General features: G+C 48.9%; 1 protein-coding gene across 3 annotated transcripts in view; it reads left to right on the top strand.

The window, feature by feature from the left end:
• The window catches only part of PI4K2B (phosphatidylinositol 4-kinase type 2 beta), a 41237-nt gene that overhangs the window by 822 nt on the left and 19058 nt on the right, over positions 1-21357 (top strand). For all 3 annotated transcript variants that reach the window (XM_063943467.1, XM_063943466.1, XM_063943468.1), the window contains exon 2: positions 19722-19876. In XM_063943467.1, coding sequence (XP_063799537.1) covers positions 19722-19876 — 155 coding nt within the window. The remainder of the gene's footprint in view (positions 1-19721; positions 19877-21357) is intronic.

The following is a 21357-nucleotide window of genomic DNA, read 5'->3' as shown; positions in this document are numbered from 1 at the left end:
AGCCCCAGCCGGCTCTGCGCCCGGTGTTGTCGTAGCCCCAGCCGGCTCTGCGCCAGGTGTTGTCGTAGCCCCAGCCGGCTCTGCGCCAGGTGTTGTCGTAGCCCCAGCCGGCTCTGCGCCAGGTGTTGTCGTAGCCCCAGCCGGCTCTGCGCCAGGTGTTGTCGTAGCCCCAGCCGGCTCTGCGCCAGGTGTTGTCGTAGCCCCAGCCGGCTCTGCGCCAGGTGTTGTCGTAGCCCCAGCCGCCCGATGTTATCCTAGGCCAGCTAACATTGCACCATATGTACCCCTGCCTGGGTGTAGAGTTAATGCAACAGATTTAATCATCTAGTTACACGTGGGTCTTCAACCTCGGCCCTCCAGCTGGTGTGGAACTACACATCCCAGCGTGCCCCCTGCCACAGTTTTGCTATTAAGGCATACCAAAACTGAGGCAGGGCATGCTGGGATGTATAGTTCCACAGCAGCTGGACGGCTGAAGTTAAAGACCCGTGGTTCTAGTAAATCATAGCTGTGTTAATGTCCAACTTTAAATGTAAAATATTATATTGAAATGATGAGCTGTAATACGCCAGATCACCATTGTTGTTAGTTTCAGGCTTATCCTAGGGTCAGCTGTATTCCTTTTTGGGCTGTTTCAAATAAAACAGAAGCAGCAAATTGTAAGTGGCTGGGTTGTCGAAGCACCGACATCAATCATACGTTATTCTGTGTCAAGCTTTCCAGGAATTCTCTAAGACTGTGTTACGGATGAGAGGTTCCTTGAGTCATTTGGGCACACCGAACACCTTTTTCCCTTGTGAAGACAGAAAACACTTGGGAAACCAGTCCGTAAAAGTCATGTTTTTTACGTTGAAGAGATATAGGAGGGTGCTGTCTTAGAGAATCCATGGAAGGCACATTACTCATGTAACTTCTTATTCCACACATTGGGGCTAATTCAGACCTGATCGCTGCTGTGCGGTTTCGCACAGTGGGCGATCAGGTCTGAACTGCGCAGGCACCCAGCGATCGCCTCTGCCTGATTGACAGGAAGAGGTGTTCGCTGGGTGGGAGGGAGCAGGCCGGCTGAGTTAGGTCGCTAGTTTTGGGGGCGTAGGCCGGGCAACGCAGGCGTGCCCGAACCATGCGGGGGGCGGGCCGTGGTGGCTGCATGATGTCACACGCAGCCGCTGCTACCCGGAGAGGGATGGGTAGCTCCCTGCCAGCGCGCAGAAACTGCGCTGGTAGGGAGCTACTCCTCAGGTACAAAAGCATCGCCGCCGTGCGATGCTTCTGTACCTGTGCGGCAGGTGTCCCCCCGCATGTAAGGGTGGCTGCTTGTGCACGGCTATGATCAGGTCTGAATTAGACCCATTGACTTAGCATCACAGAGTAAGAGGGGGGATGTATCAAGCCTCGGAGTGAGATAAAGTGGAGAACTTTTTCAGCTTTTGTCATTTCAAAGCCTGTGCTAGATAAATGACAGAAGCTGAGTGGTTGGAGAATCCATATCCTGGTTTGCCCGGCTATCCAGTCTTATGGGGCAGGGAACTGGTGTGTAAACCAGACCATACAGCAGCATCAAACCTGTGTTGTAATCTGTGGCTTCTTAGGCCTGATACTGCTCTGGCTGAGCACTAAGCCTCCCTGTATGTGTGAGCTACTGACTTGCCGTCCTCTCTTCTTTCCCTGGGGTGTTATCAGAGCCTTTTCATTAACAGCCTGTCTGTACCATCTTGAAATTTATGCCTTTGAAACTTATACCCTTTGGCTGTTCCTGAATAGGGAAAAAGTCATTCATCCTGCTTCCATGTTTTTTGCCACTTTGCGCTTAGATTTTACTGGGTTTATTTACTAAGCGGCGTCCGAATTCTGCTCTTAAACTTACTGCTGTCTTTATATACCTTTCACACATGTAACCAAGCTCAGACCCAGGACACTGAACGCGCGTTCAAGGCAGGGTTTCCCTACTTACCTCCTTTCACACTTGATGGTTGGACCTGGGTTATTATTTATCTCTAAGCACCAATGTGAACGCCAGTCTGCACCTTTTAGGCATGACCCGGGTCCTCGCAACCCAGGTTATGCCGTTCGTGTTACAGGTGGCCTGGGTTTATCTCTGGAATAACCCTGTTACTGAGAAGGGTCGCGAACCTGGGACCCCGACCCGATTTTGGTTCTGTTGAGACCCAGGTTGATGTGCATGCATAGGCAAAAACCCGGGTGTTTAGACTGTGTGAAAGGGGTATTAATTTCAGGGAATAAAAACGCTGAACAGCATTGACTTTCATAAGCTGCCACTTTTTAAATAAACCCCTATGTCTTCTGCTGTTTGGCAGTGAAAATTTCTGTTAAAGTGGTCTATTAGAAGTCATTCATCTGCAACATTGTGATCCAGTATTGAGGTCGGTCTGGTGATATGAACCTTGTAAGTACTCTTCACCCCCCCAAGCTTTCAAATGGTATTTGGCTATCAATGGTTTGTGAACCCTTTCTTTCTCACTTCGATACCCGCATTTCTTCCACATCTTCTAACTCTATTTCCTTGTGGTCCATTTTCTATCTATATTAGCATGTTTTATACTGCTAAATGTGACTTGTTCTCTGGAATTCTTTGAACCTGCCTGCAAACAAGTAACAATTCTCTTCTATTCCCTTGCTTAAAGCTGAGAACCAGCATTAGTTGATAACAAGGAGCTCTCGTATCACTCTTGCTTTTTCCTGCCCTGTCTTGCAGTTATCCATGAAAAACGCAATGCATTTTTAATGTTAAATAGCAGGTACAACATTGCTTCTCTTACCTGCACAGAAAAAGGTGCAGTGTTTGTGTGCCGTAACTACCTACAGTGTGCATGGCAGCTGCACATTATGGATAATTGAACCTCCTTTTAAGGGGTCTATTCAGTTGTAGTTGTTATCCTTTTATTTATATGGCACCACAAGGGTTCCGCAGCGCCCATTTAGAGTACATATGCACATAATCAAAACAGGAAAACAGTGACTTATAGGCCCTACACACTTGTCGATGTAACTGAAAGATATGAACGATCTCGTTGATTAATGAACGAGATACCGTTCATATCTTTCAGTGTGGAGGCACCAGCGCTGAACGATGCGCGGCCCTGCGCTCGTTCATCGCTAGTGCCCCGTCGGCTGTGCATGCAGGCCAATATGGACGATCTCGTCCATATTTGCTTGCATTTGTATGGAGCCGTGTGACGGGGGGAGTGAAGAAACTTCACTGCCCCCCCCCCCGCCGCTGGGTCGCCCGTCTTCTGCATCTGCGGTCGAGCAACTCGGCGGCATATCGCCATGTCTGTAGGGCCCATTACAGTGGAAGACAATATAGGACAAGTACAGGGTAACTAAGCATAACTACACCAGTAGACGACATAGAAATGAGTTTCAAGGTGGCAAAAAAACTGCAGGATTTGGGCAGTTGCGGATTACTAAAGTAAGAAAAGGATAATCACATGAGGGAAGAGGGCCCTACTCGTCAGAGCTTACATTCTAAAGGGGAGGGGCAGACAGGGGTGACACAGATGGGGTAGACTGAGCATAGAACAGAGGGTTAGGATGAGATTTGGCTAGGTTTGGTAAAGTGGGTCTTAAGAGCCCTTTTGAAGTTCTGCAGGGAGATGGAGAGTCTGAGGGGGAAGTTGAAGTCGGAATTGCCGTCAAGTCGGAAAGATGGCAGGTTCCGACTTTTTTTAGGTCGAATCAGGATTCAACCAATTCAACTGATTTGCCGTTTTTCTGACTTGTCAGAAAACACGTGGATCGGTCGATTAGCCGCGGATCCACGTATTTTGTCAAATTTGCGGCCATTTCAGACAGGTTTTTGGCCCGATTTCGACAATGCTGATTCAACTTCAAAAAAAGTCGGATCAGAATTCTCAAACGGGCAAAACCTGTCGGAAATGCCTGCAAATTGAATACTGAACTTTTGGATCCCCTCAGTCAGAGAGGATCCGACAGGCATTGAATAGACCCCTAAGACTCTAAGCACACTTGAATAAGGCTAAAGCCACCGGCTTCACACGTGCAAGCTTACAGATGGACCACTCCTGATTAAGCATCATTCACTCTTCAAAGTAATGTGTATAGCGCAGCCTACATACAGTATGTGCCAAAGTTATTCATTTTCTCCTTCTATAAATCCCGAAGAGGAGATGCATTGCAGTATCGTTTAGTAACCTCAGGATTTGCACAACCTTATAACAACATCCTTGTTAGACCGTTCATATCTTTCAGTGTGGAGGCTCAAGCGATGAACGATGTGCGGCCCCTCGCTCGTTCATCGCTGGTGCCCCGTCGGCTGTGCATGCAGGCCAATATGGACGAACTCGTCCATATTTGCCTGCGCTTCTATGGTGACGGGGGGGAGTGAAGGAACTTCACTCCCCCCATCACTGCCACCCTGCCGCCGGGTCGGCCGTATCCGCCGTCGGGTAGCTCGGCGGCCGATCGTTAAATGTGTAGGGCCCATTAGTGTAAACTCTGGATGTCTCCTGGTTTCTGAGTATTCTCCCTTTACTAAATTAATTAACAAACTGCTTTCTTGTCCTGTATCAGGGCCCTGTGTAGGTATTCTCTAGTCACTATCCTGCTATCCTGGCTGTTTACCACCCCATCCACTGCCAGTGTTCGTGTTCTCATTAGGCAGCAATCAGAACATATTCTGACATTGTTATCTACTTTAAATGAATGGCCATTGCATATTTGATTATGGAGTGATAACATGGTCATATATGTCTGTCAGAATTCTGTTCGGCTGGTTTGATTGCTACATGGCTGCCAAATGCTTTACTATTTTTATTTATTTTAATTTATTATATATTTTAAGTCATACCAGTACCTGTTCACACAGAGTAATATCTGTTTACATTTTGATCATATGTGTATTCTGGAAGGAGGCTTAATAAACTGGCAGAGCCAAAATATTTCTTGTTGGTTGCTTAATGCTGACATAGGGCACCGTTGTCTTCCAAGAACAGGATTGACTTTGCTTCTGCGTTATTGTTTGATTATTTACATTCATATCAACAGTGGCAAATAAGCTGCCGGGCTGTATGTATAAAGCTTTTGCTGCTTTGTAAATAGGTTTGTTCAAAATAATCCTAACCGTTTACACCCACCCCTTAACAATCACCGTCTCTTGTTTCCAGTGCTCACTGCTCTGGATAATGTTAGATCAGCAATAGAGAGTATTATGTAGAGGTGTTTGTTGCTAAGAGACACTTTGGTTAATGTGCTCATTATCTTGGTTCAGCCACCTTATCCAGATGTAGTTTGTACCTTAATGATGTCAATTGTGGCGCTGCACTGACTTTGCCTTCTCTTCTAGGAACTGTTGCAGCAAATAGATCAATTTTGCATGTGTTTGTATGGGAGACAGAAGTCAAGTCTCCCATGTGTTTTTAAAGGGCCCCTTTGCATGGAAGTCCCTATGGTTTCCTGTGGTGACTTGCAGAACCGTATAGTATTTGAACTTTTATTGCACAAGATCCACTTTGAATGATTAATGCTCAGGTTGTGGAACAATGAACCGCTTGTAGGGGAATTCAATTAAGTGAGGGAGATAAATAAAAATAAATAAAAAAACCTGCTGTGCAGTGTTTTGCTATTCAGTTGCAGGAGAGAAAATGAGATACGGACATTTCTATAGACATCACTGCGGTTTTTTTTTCTTCCGTTTTTTCTCTCCAAGCTCCTCCCAGAGTAAATCTGATTTTCTCTAATGTCCTAGTGGATGCTGGGAACTCCGTAAGGACCATGGGGGATAGACGGGCTCCGCAGGAGACAGGGCACTTCAAGAAAGAATTAGGATACTGGTGTGCACTGGCTTCTCCCTCTATGTCCCTCCTCCAGACCTTAGTTTGAATCTGTGCTCGGACGAGCTGGGTGCACCTTAGTGAGCTCTCCTGAGCTTGCTAAAAAGAAAGTATTTTGTTAGGTTTTTTTATTTTCAGAGAGATCTGCTGGCAACACTCTCTGCTACGTGGGACTGAGGGGAGAGAAGTAGACCTACTAATTAGAAGATAGGTCCTGCTTCTTAGGCTACTGGACACCATTAGCTCCAGAGGGATCGTACACAGGAACGCACCCTTGGTCGTCCGATCCCGGAGCCGCGCCACCGTCCCCCTCGCAGAGCCAGAAGACGGAATCCGGCGTGAGAAGCAAGAAGACTTCGAAATCGGCGGCAGAAGACTCCAGTCTTCATTGCTCCCACACTAAACCCACACACTCTGGTCACTGTAGGGTGCAGGGCGCAGGGGGGGCGACCTGGGCAGCAATTGGGAACCTCATGGCAAAAAGCAGCATATATACAGTTGGGCACTGTATATATGCATGAGCCCCCGCCATTATTTTATACACAAAACGCGGGACAGAAGCCCGCCGCTGAGGGGGCGGGGCTTCTTCCTCAGCACTCACCAGCGCCATTTTCTCTCCACAGCTCCGCTGAGAGGAAGCTCCCCAGGCTCTCCCCTGCAGAATCACGGTAGAAAGAGGGTGAAAAGAGAGGGGGGGCACATAAATTTGGCGCAAAAACTGATATACAGCAGCTACTGGGTTAACACTAAGTTACTGTGCGATTCCTGGGTCATTTAGCGCTGGGGTGTGTGCTGGCATACTCTCTCTCTGTCTCTCCAAAAGGCCTTGTGGGGGAACTGTCTTCAAATAGAGCATCCCCTGTGTGTGTGGTGTGTCGGTACGCTTGTGTCGGCATGTTTGACGAGGAAGGCTATGTGGAAACAGAGCGGGTACAAATGAATGTGGGGTCGCCGCCGACACCCGATTGGATGGATATGTGGAAGGTTTTAAATGATGATGTAAATTCCTTGCATAAAAGGTTGGATAAAGCTGAAGCCTTGGGACAGTCAGGGTCTCAACCCATGCCTGATCCTACAGCGCAGAGGCCATCAGGGTTTCAGAAGCGCCCACTATCCCAAATTGTTGACACAGATATCGACATGGATTCTGACTCCAGTGTCGATGGCGATGATGCAAAGTTGCAGCCTAAAATGGCTAAAGCCATCCGCTACATGATTATAGCAATGAAAGATGTGTTGCACATAACAGACGAAACCCCAGTCCCTGACAAGAGGGTTTATATGTATGGGGAAAAAAGGCAAGAGGTGACCTTTCCCCCTTCACATGAGTTATGTGAAAAGGCTTGGGAATCTCCAGATAGGAAACTGCAGATTTCCAAACGGATGCTTATGGTGTATCCTTTCCCGCCAACGGACAGGTTACGCTGGGAATCCTCCCCTAGGGTAGACAAAGCTTTAACACTCTTATCCAAGAGGGTAGCCATGCCGTCACAGGATACGGCCACCCTAAAAGATGCTGCAGATAGAAAGCAGGAGGGTATCCTGAAATCCATTTATACACATTCAGGTACTCTGCTAAGGCCGGCAATTGCGTCGGCCTGGATGTGTAGTGCTGTAGCAGCATGGACAGATACCTTATCTGAGGAACTTGATACCTTGGACAAGGATACTATAATACTGACCCTGGGGCATGTAAAAGACGCTGTCCTATATATGAGAGATGCCCAAAGAGACATTAGCCTACTGGGCTCTAGAATAAATGCAATGTCGATTTCTGCCAGAAGGGTCCTGTGGACTCGGCAATGGACAGGCGATGCCGACTCAAAAAGGCACATGGAGGTTTTACCTTATAAGGGTGAGGAATTGTTTGGGGACGGTCTCTCGGACCTGGTCTCCACAGCTACGGCTGGAAAGTCAAAGTTTTTGCCATATATTCCCTCACAACCTAAGAAAGCACCGTATTATCAAATGCAGTCCTTTCGATCACAAAAAGGCAAAGTCCGAGGTGCGTCCTTTCTTGCCAGAGGCAGGAGTAGAGGAAAGAAGCTGCACAATACAGCTAGTTCCCAGGAACAGAAGTCCTCCCCGGCTTCCACTAAATCCACCGCATGACGCTGGGGCTCCACAGGCGGAGCCAGGCCCAATGGGGGCGCGTCTCCGAAATTTCAGCCACAAGTGGGTTCACTCTCAGGTGGATCCCTGGGCTATAGAGATTGTGTCTCAGGGGTACAAGCTGGAATTCGAAGTGATGCCCCCTCGCCGTTGCCTCAAATCGGCCCTGCCAGCTTCCCCCATAGAGAGGGAAATAGTGTTAACTGCAATTCACAAATTGTATCTCCAGCAGGTGGTGGTAAAGGTTCCCCTCCTTCAACAGGGAAGGGGTTACTATTCGACAATGTTTGTGGTACCGAAACCGGACGGTTCGGTCAGACCCATATTGAAGTTAAAATCCCTAAACATATACCTGAGAAGGTTCAAGATGGAATCGCTCAGAGCGGTCATCGCAAGCCTGGAGGAGGGGGATTTTATGGTGTCTCTGGACATAAAGGATGCTTACCTTCATGTCCCCATTTATCCACCTCATCAGGAGTACCTCAGATTTGTGGTACAGGATTGTCATTACCAATTCCAGACGTTGCCGTTTGGTCTGTCCACGGCACCGAGACTATTTACCAAGGTAATGGCAGAAATGATGGTGCTCCTGCGAAAGCAAGGAGTCACAATTATCCCATACTTGGACGATCTCCTCATAAAGGCGAGGTCCAGAGAGCAGTTGCTGATTAGTGTAGCACGCTCTCGGGAAGTGTTACAACAGCACGGCTGGATTCTGAATATTCCAAAGTCGCAGCTGATTCCTACGACGCGTCTGCCCTTCCTGGGCATGATTCTGGACACAGACCAGAAGAAGGTTTTTCTCCCGACTGAGAAGGCGCAGGAACTCGTGACACTGGTCAGAGACCTCTTAAAACCAAAACCGGTGTCGGTGCATCACTGCACGAGAGTCCTGGGAAAGATGGTGGCGTCATACGAGGCCATTCCCTTCGGCAGGTTCCATGCGAGGACCTTTCAATGGGATCTGTTGGACAAGTGGTCCGGATCGCATCTACAGATGCATCGGCTGATCACCCTATCCCCCAGGGCCAGGGTGTCTCTTCTGTGGTGGCTGCAGAGTGCTCACCTTCTCGAGGGCCGCAGATTCGGCATTCGGGACTGGGTCCTGGTGACCACGGATGCAAGCCTCCGAGGGTGGGGGGCAGTCACACAGGGAAGACATTTCCAGGGTCTGTGTTCAAGTCAGGAGACTTGCCTCCACATCAATATCCTGGAACTAAGGGCCATATACAACGCCCTAAGTCAAGCGGAGACCCTGCTTCACGACCAATCGGTGCTGATTCAATCAGACAACATCACCGCAGTGGCTCATGTAAACTGCCAAGGCAGCACAAGGAGCAGGGTGGCGATGGCGGAAGCCACCAGAATTCTTCGATGGGCGGAGAATCACGTACGAGCACTGTCAGCAGTGTTCATTCCGGGAGTGGACAACTGGGAAGCAGACTTCCTCAGCAGGCACGACCTCCACCCGGGAGAGTGGGGACTTCATCCAGAAGTCTTCCAAATGATTGTACACCATTGGGAAAGGCCACAGGTGGACATGATGGCGTCCCGCCTCAACAAAAAGCTACAGAGGTATTGCGCCAGGTCAAGAGACCCTCAGGCGATAGCTGTAGACTCACTGGTGACACCGTGGGGGTTCCAGTCGGTTTATGTGTTTCCTCCTCTTCCTCTCATACCCAAGGTGCTGAGAATCATAAGAAAAAGAGGAGTGAGAACAATACTCATTGTTCCGGATTGGCCAAGAAGGACTTGGTATCCAGAGCTGCAAGAAATGCTCACAGAGGACCCATGGCCTCTGCCTCTAAGGCAGGATCTGTTGCAGCAGGGGCCCTGTCTGTTCCAAGACTTACCGCGGCTGCGTTTGACGGCATGGCGGTTGAACGCCGGATCCTAGCAGAAAAAGGGATTCCGGATGAGGTTATTCCTACGCTAATAAAGGCTAGGAAGGACGTGACGGCTAAACATTATCACCGTATATGGCGAAAATATGTTGCTTGGTGTGAGGCCCGGAATGCCCCTACAGAGGAATTTCAGCTGGGCCGTTTCCTTCACTTCCTACAGTCGGGAGTGACTTTGGGCCTAAAATTGGGGTCCATTAAGGTCCAGATTTCGGCCCTATCCATTTTCTTTCAAAAAGAACTGGCTTCTCTTCCTGAAGTTCAGACATTTGTAAAGGGAGTGCTGCATATTCAGCCCCCGTTTGTGCCTCCAGTGGCACCTTGGGATCTTAACGTGGTGTTGAGTTTCCTGAAATCACACTGGTTTGAGCCACTTAAAACCGTGGAGTTAGCATGTCCACCTTCCACGTGAGATATTTTATTAGCCTTGGCTTCGGCTAGGCGTGTGTCAGAATTGGCGGCTTTGTCACATAAAAGCCCCTATCTGGTTTTCCATATGGACAGGGCAGAATTGCGGACTCGTCCACAATTTCTGCCAAAAGTGGTGTCATCTTTTCATATGAACCAACCTATTGTGGTGCCTGTGGCTACTCGTGACTTGGAGGATTCCGAGTTACTAGATGTAGTCAGGGCTTTGAAAGTTTATGTAGCCAGAACGGCTAGAGTCCGGAAAACTGAGTCGCTGTTTATCCTGTATGCATCCAACAAGCTGGGTGCTCCTGCTTCAAAGCAAACTATTGCTCGCTGGATCTGTAACACGATTCAGCAGGCTCATTCTGCGGCTGGCTTGCCGCTTCCAAAATCGGTAAAAGCCCACTCCACAAGGAAGGTGGGCTCTTCTTGGGCGGCTGCCCGAGGGGTCTCGGCATTACAGCTTTACCGGGCGGCTACTTGGTCAGGTTCAAACACCTTTGCAAAGTTCTACAAGTTTGATTCCCTGGCTGAGGAGGACCTTGTGTTTGCTCATTCGGTGCTGCAGAGTTATCCGCACTCCCGCCCGTTTGGGAGCTTTGGTATAATCCCCATGGTCCTTACGGAGTCCCCAGCATCCACTAGGACGTTAGAGAAAATAAGATTTTACTTACCGGTAAATCTATTTCTCGTAGTCCGTAGTGGATGCTGGGCGCCCGTCCCAAGTGCGGACTTCTTCTGCAATACTTGTATATAGTTATTGCTTAAATAAGGGTTATGTTGTGGTTGCATCAGGGTTATCTGATGCTCTGTTGTTGTTCATACTGTTAAACTTACCCAGTTATCACAAGTTATACGGTGTGATTGGCGTGGCTGGTATGAGTCTTACCCTGGATTCCAAAATCCTATCCTTGTACTGTCGGCTCTTCCTAGTTAGTTTCTCTAACTGAGGTCTGGAGGAGGGACATAGAGGGAGGAGCCAGTGCACACCAGTATCCTAATTCTTTCTTGAAGTGCACTGTCTCCTGCGGAGCCTGTCTATCCCCCATGGTCCTTACGGAGTCCCCACATCCACTACGGACTACGAGAAATAGATTTACCGGTAAGTAAAATCTTATTTTTAGTAAAATTTGTGTTTGGGGAAAAACCATTGTGACTTGCTCTGGTACCTCTGCAGCACCCCTCCTGTGGACCAATTAAACAATTGGAAGTTTTTAATTATCTTAATTGGTTTGTAATTCATCCCTGGAGGCAGCAGCTGTCGGAACTGGACAGATAGAGAGACAACCGGGAGCAGCAAAGACCCCCGCAGGTGCGGTTGGAAACCGCGGGTGTTTGTCACGCACATATCCCTGGAAATCCAAAATTGGGCGCAAGTTTTTTTTTTTTTTTTTTTGCGGAGACAAACCTTGCGCCCGTTTGAATCCCTCCCCTCACGCCTCTTTATCTGGTTCCTGTTTCTATCACTGAAACACAAATTTGGTCATTACATCTGTGGTCCAGATTTATGGACAGCCCCATAAGAAGACCTTAAAGCAGCAAGCTGTTATGTAAAACTATCTGTGCATTACACATCTTAATTAAATTTAATTAACACGTCTTTTCTTTCTGCAGTGTTTCTGTAGAGCAAGGTTACACATAACACCTCTTTAATTAGTGTTTAAAATAGCATTACTGTAATTCTGCTGCAATTATTTCTTTTATGGAGCATTTCGTACACATTATTGTTCATTTTGTCACTAAAGTTACAGAATATTACCTCTATGTTTAATTGCTCTTCCCAGCATGGGAGTGTGATGGGGATCATGTTGGGACTAGAGCAGGGGTGGGCAATTATTTCAGCTGGGGGGGGTCACTTAACACATTCCTGCGAATATTCGTGGGCCGCACACAAAATATTCCCTCCCTCCCTGGGCACAGTTGCCAGCTCCCCTCTCTCCCTGAGCATGCACAGGTACAAGGTATAACAAAAACACACACACACAGGTGTAGGTGGGTACAGGGTGTCGCACACAGTGTCAAGGGGTGTACACTGTCAGGAAGGTAGGGGTACAGGGTGCCATATACACAGGTAGGGGTACAGGGTGCCATATACACAGAGGTAGGGGTACAGGGTGCCATATACACAGGTAGGGGTACAGGGTGCCATATACACAGGTAGGGGTACAGGGTGCCATATACACAGAGGTAGGGGTACAGGGTGCCATATACACAGAGGTAGGGGGTACTGGGTATCAAACATGGTGGGGGGGGGAGTACAAGGTGTGTAACGCACACAAACCCAGGGGTAGGAGGGTACTTGGACACACACCAGGGGTGAGGGTGGTAGTGGGGGTCACACACACAGAGGTAAGAGGTACAGTGAGTCACACGGGGGAGGTGGGTACAGGGCTCCCAGGCTCTCTCTGCACCAATCCACTGAGCTGCAGGGCGTCGCATGCGGGACTCTGGTACAGGCCAGGAGGATCCATGCTGGTCACTGAACCAGTGCTGTGCAGCCCCATGGAGCTGCGCCGCCAGTAATTTCGGGTGTGAGGCGGAACTGTGACTGGGAGGCCAAGGTCTTCTTCCTCCTCCCTGGTGGGGGGGGTGGAGAGTTGCTGCCGCTGTTCCTCCATGATGCTCCCCCTGCAGCAGGAGGTCTAGTTGGCCAAGGTGGTTAGCCAGGGAGCAGGTGACAGCCGGGCGTCCAGCTGCCCAGATGATCCGCTGGTCCCATCTGCTGCTGCCCGCTTCCTCTGCTTTGGCTCCGCCCAGCGCCTGACGTCTGAAAGGAAATCCTGGTCAGCAGCCCCTGTGACAGGGATTTTCTCAGTGGCGCTGCGTCTTAGAGCTGCTGTAGTGCAATGACGAGCGGCTCAGCCAGTCGGGCCACTTGTCATTGCGCACTGGTGGGGGACAGCGGGCCAGGCAGGATCGGTTCGCGGGCCGCATGTTGCCCATCCCTAGACTAGAGGGAGAGTCCACAGACTCTCTAAACCTTACTCTGGAGTCACAGATGACCGGTCTAAAAGGTGTGATGCTATAAGGAAAAGTAATGGGACTGCAAGTATAACCCGGGGCGGTAGCCTCAAGCTTTAATGCCACTCGCTATTCAGTTAAAGCCCCTTTTTCTCACCTGTTAAATTAGGTCTGGGAACTTAACCTGGATTTAAGTGCATCCGAAAACCTATGTGAAAACGGGCTATTTAATGCGGGTTATTATTCAAGCCTGCTGAGGTTCAAAGAAAAATCCCTGTTACATGCAGCCTGTGGGCTGACTTCAGAGACAATTGAATAGCCCTTAGGGATCAATTAGCCTGTGGTAACTTAACACGGCTTATTGAATCCCCCCCCCCCCCCCCCCCCCCCCCCCCTTGTTGTGTTGGCATGTCAATTGTATACACACTAGGGTGCTGTGGCATCTGAAAAATAATGGATAATCCAAATTGTGAGGTCAAGTGGAAAAGCTTAAACTACTAGTTTGTTGCGAAGGTTGTTGGGAGAACAGCAAAAACCCATTACATACTTGGTTGTTATTTTTTTGGACTACCTCTTTCGCAGCATAAATCCTGTGCTGTATACCTTGTTGCAGTACAATATTAATTAAACTGAGAATATTATTTCTCTGACGTCCTAGTGGATGCTGGGAACTCCGTAAGGACCATGGGGAATAGACGGGCTCCGCAGGAGACTGGGCACTCTAAAAGAAAGATTAGGTACTATCTGGTGTGCACTGGCTCCTCCCTCTATGCCCCTCCTCCAGACCTCAGTTAGAATCTGTGCCCGGCCAGAGCTGGATGCTCCTAGTGGGCTCTCCTGAGCTTGCTAGTAAAGAAAGTATTTGTTAGGTTTTTTATTTTCAGTGAGATCTGCTGGCAACAGACTCACTGCTACGTGGGACTGAGGGGAGAGAAGCAAACCTACCTGCGTGCAGCTAGCTTGTGCTTCTTAGGCTACTGGACACCATTAGCTCCAGAGGGTTCGAACACAGGGCCTGACCTCGATCGTCCGTTCCCGGAGCCGCGCCGCCGTCCCCCTTGCAGAGCCAGAAGACAGAAGAAGGAAATGAAATCGGCGGCAGAAGACTCCGGTCTTCATTAAAATAGCGCACAGCACTGCAGCTGTGCGCCATTGCTCCCACTGCACACCACACACTCCGGTCACTGTAGGGTGCAGGGCGCTGCGGGGGGGGGCGCCCTGGGCAGCAATAAGATTACCTTTTGGCATATTATGCACATAATACAGTCTGAAAAACTGTATATGTGCAAAAACCCCCGCCATTAAGATATACAAAACGCGGGAGAAGCCTGCCGCTGAGGGGGCGGGGCCTTCTGCCTCAGCACACCAGCGCCATTTTCTCTTCACAGCTCCGCTGGAAGGACGCTCTCCCCTGCAGTATCCAGTACAAGAAGGGTAAAAAAGAGAGGGGGGGGCACATAAATTTAGGCGCAAATAAGATAATAAGCAGCTATTGGGAAAAAACACTCATTATAGTGTAAATCCCTGTGTTATATAGCGCTGTGGTGTGTGCTGGCATACTCTCTCTCTGTCTCCCCAAAGGACTTTGTGGGGTCCTGTCCTTAGTCAGAGCATTCCCTGTGTGTGTGCGGTGTCGGTACGGCTGTGTCGACATGTTTGAGGAGGAGGGTTATGTGGAGGCGGAGCAAGGGCAGATAAGTGTGGTGTCGCCCCCGACGGGGCCGACACCGGATTGGATGGATATGTGGAAGGTCTTAACCAACAGTGTCAACTCCTTACATAAAAGGTTCGATGACGCAGCAGCCTTGGGACAGCCGGGATATCAACCCGCGCCTGCCCAGGCGTCTCAGGGGCTCATAAACGCCCGCTAGCTCAGATGGTAGAGACAGATGTCGACACGGAGTCTGACTCCAGTGTAGATGAGGATGAGACAAATGCACAGTCTACAAAAGCCATCCGATGCATGATTACTGCAATGAAAAATGTATTGCACATTTCTGATACTAACCCGGTTACTACCAGGAAGGGTATTATGTTTGGGGAGAAAAAGCAGCCAGTGACTTTTCCCCCATCTGATGAATTAAATGAATTGTGTGAAGAAGCGTGGAGTTCCCCCGATAAGAAACTAGTGATTTCTAAGAGGTTACGTTGGGAAACATCCCCTAGGGTGGACAAGGCGCTCACACGCTTATCAAAAAAGGTGGCACTGCCGTCTCAGGATACGGCCGCCTTAAAGGAGCCTGCGGATAGAAAGCAGGAAGCTATCCTGAAGTCTGTGTATACACACTCATGTACTATACTGAGACCTGCTATTGCTTCAGCATGGATGTGTAGTGCTGCAGCCGCATGGTCTGATACCCTGTCAGACAACATTGATTCCCTCGACAGGGATGCTATTTTGCTAACCATAGAACATATAAAAGACATCATCTTTTATATATGCGGGATGCACAGAGGGACATTTGCCTGCTGGCATCTAGAATTAATGCAATGTCCATTTCTGCCAGGAGAGTATTATGGACTCTGCAGTGGACAGGTGATGCTGATTCTAAAAGACACATGGAGGTTTTGCCTTTATAAGGGTGAGGAATTTTTGGGGACGGTCTCTTGGACCTCGTATCCACGGCAACAGCCGGGAAGTCAACTTTTTTACCTCAGGTTCCCTCACAGCCTAAGAAAGCACCGTATTATCATGTACAGTCCTTTCGGCCTCAGAAAGGCAAGCGGATCAGAGGCGCATCCTTTCTGCCCAGAGGCAGGGGTAGAGGAAAGAAGCTGCACCAGGCAGCCAGTTCCCAGGAACAAAAATCCTCCCCCGCTTCCTCTAAGTCCACCGCATGACGCTGGGGCTCCACAGGCGGAGCCGGGTGCGGTGGGGGTACGTCTACGAAACTTCAGCAACCGGTGGGTTCGCTCACAAGTGGATCTCTGGGCTGTACAAATTGTATCTCAGGGATACAAGCTGGAGTTCGAGGCGACTCCCCCTCGCCGTTACCTCAAATCAGCCTTGCCAGCTGCTCCCAGGGAAAGGGAGGTAGTACTGGCGGCAATTCACAAGCTGTACCTCCAGCAGGTGATAATCAAGGTTCCCCTCCTTCAACAGGGACGGGGTTACTATTCCACAATGTTTGTGGTACCGAAACCAGACGGTTCGGTGAGACCCATTCTGAATTTAAAATCCTTGAACACTTATATAAGGAAGTTCAAGTTCAAAATGGAATCGCTCAGGGCGGTTATTGCAAGCCTGGAAGAGGGGGATTTTATGGTGTCGCTGGACATCAAGGATGCTTACTTGCATGTCCCCGTTTACCCACCTCACCAGGAGTACCTCAGGTTTGTGGTACAGGATTGTCATTACCAATTCCAGACGTTGCCATTTGGTCTGTCCACTGCACCGAGAGTATTTACCAAGGTAATGGCCGAAATGATGATTCTCCTTCGGAAAAAGGGAGTTATAATTATCCTGTACTTGGACGATCTCCTCCTTATAAAGGCGAGGTCCAGAGAGCAGTTGTTAGTCAGTGTAGCACTCTCTCAGGAAGTGTTGCAAAGCACGGCTGGATTCTGAATATCCCAAAGTCGCAGCTGATTCCTGCGACGCGTCTGCTCTTCCTGGGCATGATTCTGGACACAGAACAGAAGAAGGTGTTTCTCCCGGTGGAGAAGGCCCAGGAATTGTCATCTCTGGTCAGGGACCTCCTGAAACCAAAACAGGTGTCGGTGCATCACTGCACGCGAGTCCTGGGAAAGATGGTGGCTTCTTACGAAGCAATTCCCTTCGGCAGGTTCCATGCAAGGATCTTTCAGTGGGATCTGTTAGACAAATGGTCCGGATCGCATCTTCAGATGCATCGGTTGATCACCCTGTCCCCAAGGGCCAGGGTGTCTCTGCTGTGGTGGCTGCAGAGTGCTCATCTTCTCGAGGGCCGCAGATTCGGCATACAGGACTGGGGGGCAGTCACTCAGGGAAGGAACTTCCAAGGACAGTGGTCAAGTCAGGAGACTTCACTACACATAAATATACTGGAACTAAGGGCCATTTACAATGCCCTGAGTCAAGCAGAGCCCCTGCTTCAAAACCAACCAGTGCTGATTCAATCAGACAACATCACGGCGGTCGCCCATGTAAACCGCCAGGGCGGCACAAGAAGCAGGATGGCGATGGCAGAAGCCACAAGGATTCTCCGATGGGCGGAAAATCACCTGCTAGCACTGTCAGCAGTGTTCATTCCGGGAGTGGACAACTGGGAAGCAGACTTCCTCAGCAGGCACGACCTCCACCCGGGAGAGTGGGGACTTCATCCAGAAGTCTTTACGCAGATTGTAAACCGTTGGGAACGGCCACAGGTGGACATGATGGCGTCCCGCCTCAACAAAAAGCTAAAAAAAATATTGCGCCAGGTCAAGGGACCCTCAGGCGATGGCTGTGGACGCACTAGTGACACCGTGGGTGTACCAGTCGGTTTATGTGTTCCCTCCTCTTCCTCTCATACCCAAGGTACTGAGGATAGTAAGAAAGAGAGAAGTAAGAACTATACTCATCGTTCCGGATTGGCCAAGAAGAACTTGGTACCCAGAACTACAAGAAATGATCTCAGAGGACCCATGGCCTCTGCCTCTCAGACGGGACCTGTTACAGCAGGGGCCCTGTCTGTTCCAAGACTTACCGTGGCTGCGTTTGACGGCATGGCGGTTGAACGCCGGATCCTAACGGAAAAGGGCATTCCAGATGAAGTGATTCCTACGCTGATAAAGGCTAGGAAAGACGTGACGGCACAACATTATCCCCGTATATGGCGAAAATATGTTTCTTGGTGTGAGGCCAGGAAGGCCCCTACAGAGGAATTCCAGCTGGGTCGATTCCTGCACTTCCTACAGTCAGGAGTGACTATGGGCCTAAAATTAGGATCCATAAAGGTCCAGATTTCGGCCCTATCTATTTTCTTTCAAAAAGAACTGGCTTCACTGCCTGAAGTTCAGACGTTTGTTAAGGGAGTGCTGCATATTCAGCCCCCTTTTGTGCCTCCAGTGGCACCTTGGGATCTCAACGTTGTGTTGGATTTCCTAAAATCACATTGGTTTGAGCCACTTAAGACCGTGGAGCTAAAATATCTCACGTGGAAAGTGGTCATGCTATTGGCCTTAGCTTCGGCTAGGCGTGTGTCAGAATTGGCGGCTTTGTCATGTAAAAAGCCCTTATCTGATCTTCCATATGGACAGGGCAGAATTGAGGACTCGTCCCCAATTTCTCCCTAAGGTGGTATCAGCGTTTCATTTGAACCAACCTATTGTGGTGCCTGCGGCTACTCGGGACTTGGAGGATTCCAAGTTACTGGATGTAGTCAGGGCTTTGAAAATCTATGTAGCCAGGACGGCTGGAGTCAGGAAAACTGACTCGCTGTTTATCCTGCATGCACCCAACAAGCTGGGTGCTCCTGCTTCAAAGCAAACTATTGCGCGCTGGATCTGTAACACGATTCAGCAAGCTCATTCTGCGGCAGGATTGCCGCATCCAAAATCAGTAAAGGCCCATTCCACAAGGAAGGTGGGCTCTTCTTGGGCGGCTGCCCGAGGGGTCTCGGCTTTACAGCTTTGCCGAGCTGCTACTTGGTCAGGTTCAAACACATTTGCTAAGTTCTACAAGTTTGATACCCTGGCTGAGGAGGACCTTGCCTTTGCTCATTCGGTGCTGCAGAGTCATCCGCACTCTCCCGCCCGTTTGGGAGCTTTGGTATAATCCCCATGGTCCTTACGGAGTTTCCTGCATCCACTAGGACGTCAGAGAAAATAAGAATTTACTCACCGGTAATTCTATTTCTCGTAGTCCGTAGTGGATGCTGGGCGCCCGTCCCAAGTGCGGACTCTCTGCAATACATGTATATAGTTATTGCTTAACTAAAGGGTTATTGTTATGAGCCATCTGTTACTGAGGCTCAGTTGTTGTTCATACTGTTAACTGGGTATGGTTATCACAAGTTGTACAGTGTGATTGGTGTGGCTGGTATGAGTCTTACCCTGGATTCCAAATTCTTTCCTGGTTGTGTCAGCTCTTCCGGGCACAGTTTCCTTAACTGAGGTCTGGAGGAGGAGCATAGAGAGAGGAGCCAGTACACACCAGATAGGACCTAATCTTTCTTTTTAGAGTGCCCAGTCTCCTGCGGAGCCCGTCTATTCCCCATGGTCCTTACGGAGTTCCCAGCATCCACTACGGACTACGAGAAATAGAATTACCGGTGAGTAAATTCTTATTTTTTTTTTTTGTACTAGTCTGTAGAAGTAGAGCTGATTTGACAGAAGCATGAGCTAGTGGTGGCTTCAGCACTGAACGCCTTGTTTACCTCGACTCTACTCCGTCCCTTTAAACTTAACAGATTCCGTTTTAAATTGTTTTATTAGTCTCTATTGTACGAGGATTCCACCACACAGTATTTGCTTTACAATAGAAGAGTTGATGACCACTACACCTGTATCAATATTGTACCTATCCACCTTTTGATAAACCCTCTGCTTTTCTTTATTGTAGGTCATGGCGGTAGTGAAGAGCTGAACGTATTTTTGGATGACATCGAATTTGCTGATGTGATTCACAGAGCCGAACAAGCTATTGAAAGTGGTGTGTTTCCAGAAAGAATTTCACAAGGCTCAAGTGGAAGCTATTTTGTTAAAGATCCAAAGGGGGTATGTACTATAAACAGGAGTTTATGAACATGGCCTGGTACGCATTCAGCTCTTGGTATTCCTCTGCTGTGTGGTGTGTAGCAATTGCAATGCGATTGCTAGTTTTGAGTGTGCTTGTATCTTAGGGACAGTAGTTTCAGGTCCCTGTATATGTGGTATACACAAAAACTACTCTGGTGCATAGTTGTCTTCAGCACCAATATTTCAGAAAGCCTAAATAAAACGAAATAATTTAGTGGTTCATTTGACGACCCTTTATCATCTGCTAAAGCTAGGATGAACTACATGCTTTCTCATGATGTTGCAGATTGTGCAACAGATGCAATTGCCTGCCACAAGCCTTAGTTAAAATACAAGATAATGCAATATAGAAATATGCAAACCTTATATGTAACTGTTAAGAATTTTGTGTGTTCACTTGTTTAATGGTTTTAGACCTGGGGTGGGGAACCAAACAATTGCTTTAGTATTTTGTTTCACTCACCTTAATTCTACCTAAAGCTATATCTGTAATGTACATTCCGGTCACTGTAAGGGCGCAGGGGTGGGCGCCCTGGGCAGCAATAGAATACCTCTCCTATGGCAAATGACTATATACATGTACAGGTGGGCACTGTACATGTATATAAAAGAGCCCCCGCCATATTTTATTAAGTTTGAGCGGGACAGAAGCCCGCCGCCGAGGGGGCGGGGCTTCTCCCTCAGCACTCACCAGCACCATTTTCTCTCCACAGCACCGCTGAGAGGAAGCTCCCCGGTCTTTCCCCTGCTTGACACACGGTGAAAGAGGGTTTTAAAGTAGAGGGGGGGCACATAATTGGCGATTATACATTACAGCAGCGCTACTGGGTAAACATTCTGTGTTTTTCTCCGGGTTCGTATAGCGCTGGGGTGTGTGCTGGCATACTCTCTCTCTTTCTCCAAAGGGCCTAAAGGGGAACCTGTCTTCAGAAAAGTTTCCCTGTGTGTGTGGAGTGTGTCGGTACGTGTGTGTCGACATGTTTGACGAAGGCTCGCCTAAGGAGGAGGGGGGGAGTGCATGATTGTCAGGTCACCGTCGGCAACGCCGACACCGGACTGGATGGATATGTGGAATGTCTTGAATGCTAATGTAAATTTATTGCATAAGAGGTTAGACAAGACTGAGGCTAGGGATCAGTCAGGTAGTCAGACCATGACTGTCCCAGTGGCACCGGGACCTTCTGGGTCTCAGAAACGCACATTATCCCAGATCACTGACACAGATACCGACACGGATTCAGATTCCAGTGTCGACTATGAGGATGCAAAATTACAGCCAAAAGTGGCTAAAGGTATTCGTTACATGATCATTGCTATTAAAGAGGTTTTGCATATTACTGAGGAACCTCCCTGACACGAGGGTACACATGTATAAAGAGAAAAAGCCTGAGATCACCTTTCCGTCCTCATTTGAGCTAAGCGAATTGTGCGAAAAGGCTTGGGAATCTCCAGACAGGAGA

Source organism: Pseudophryne corroboree, chromosome 10 (genome assembly GCF_028390025.1).
Source record: "Pseudophryne corroboree isolate aPseCor3 chromosome 10, aPseCor3.hap2, whole genome shotgun sequence".
Lineage (NCBI taxonomy): Eukaryota > Metazoa > Chordata > Amphibia > Anura > Myobatrachidae > Pseudophryne > Pseudophryne corroboree.
This window is presented reverse-complemented; position numbering and strand designations above follow the sequence as displayed.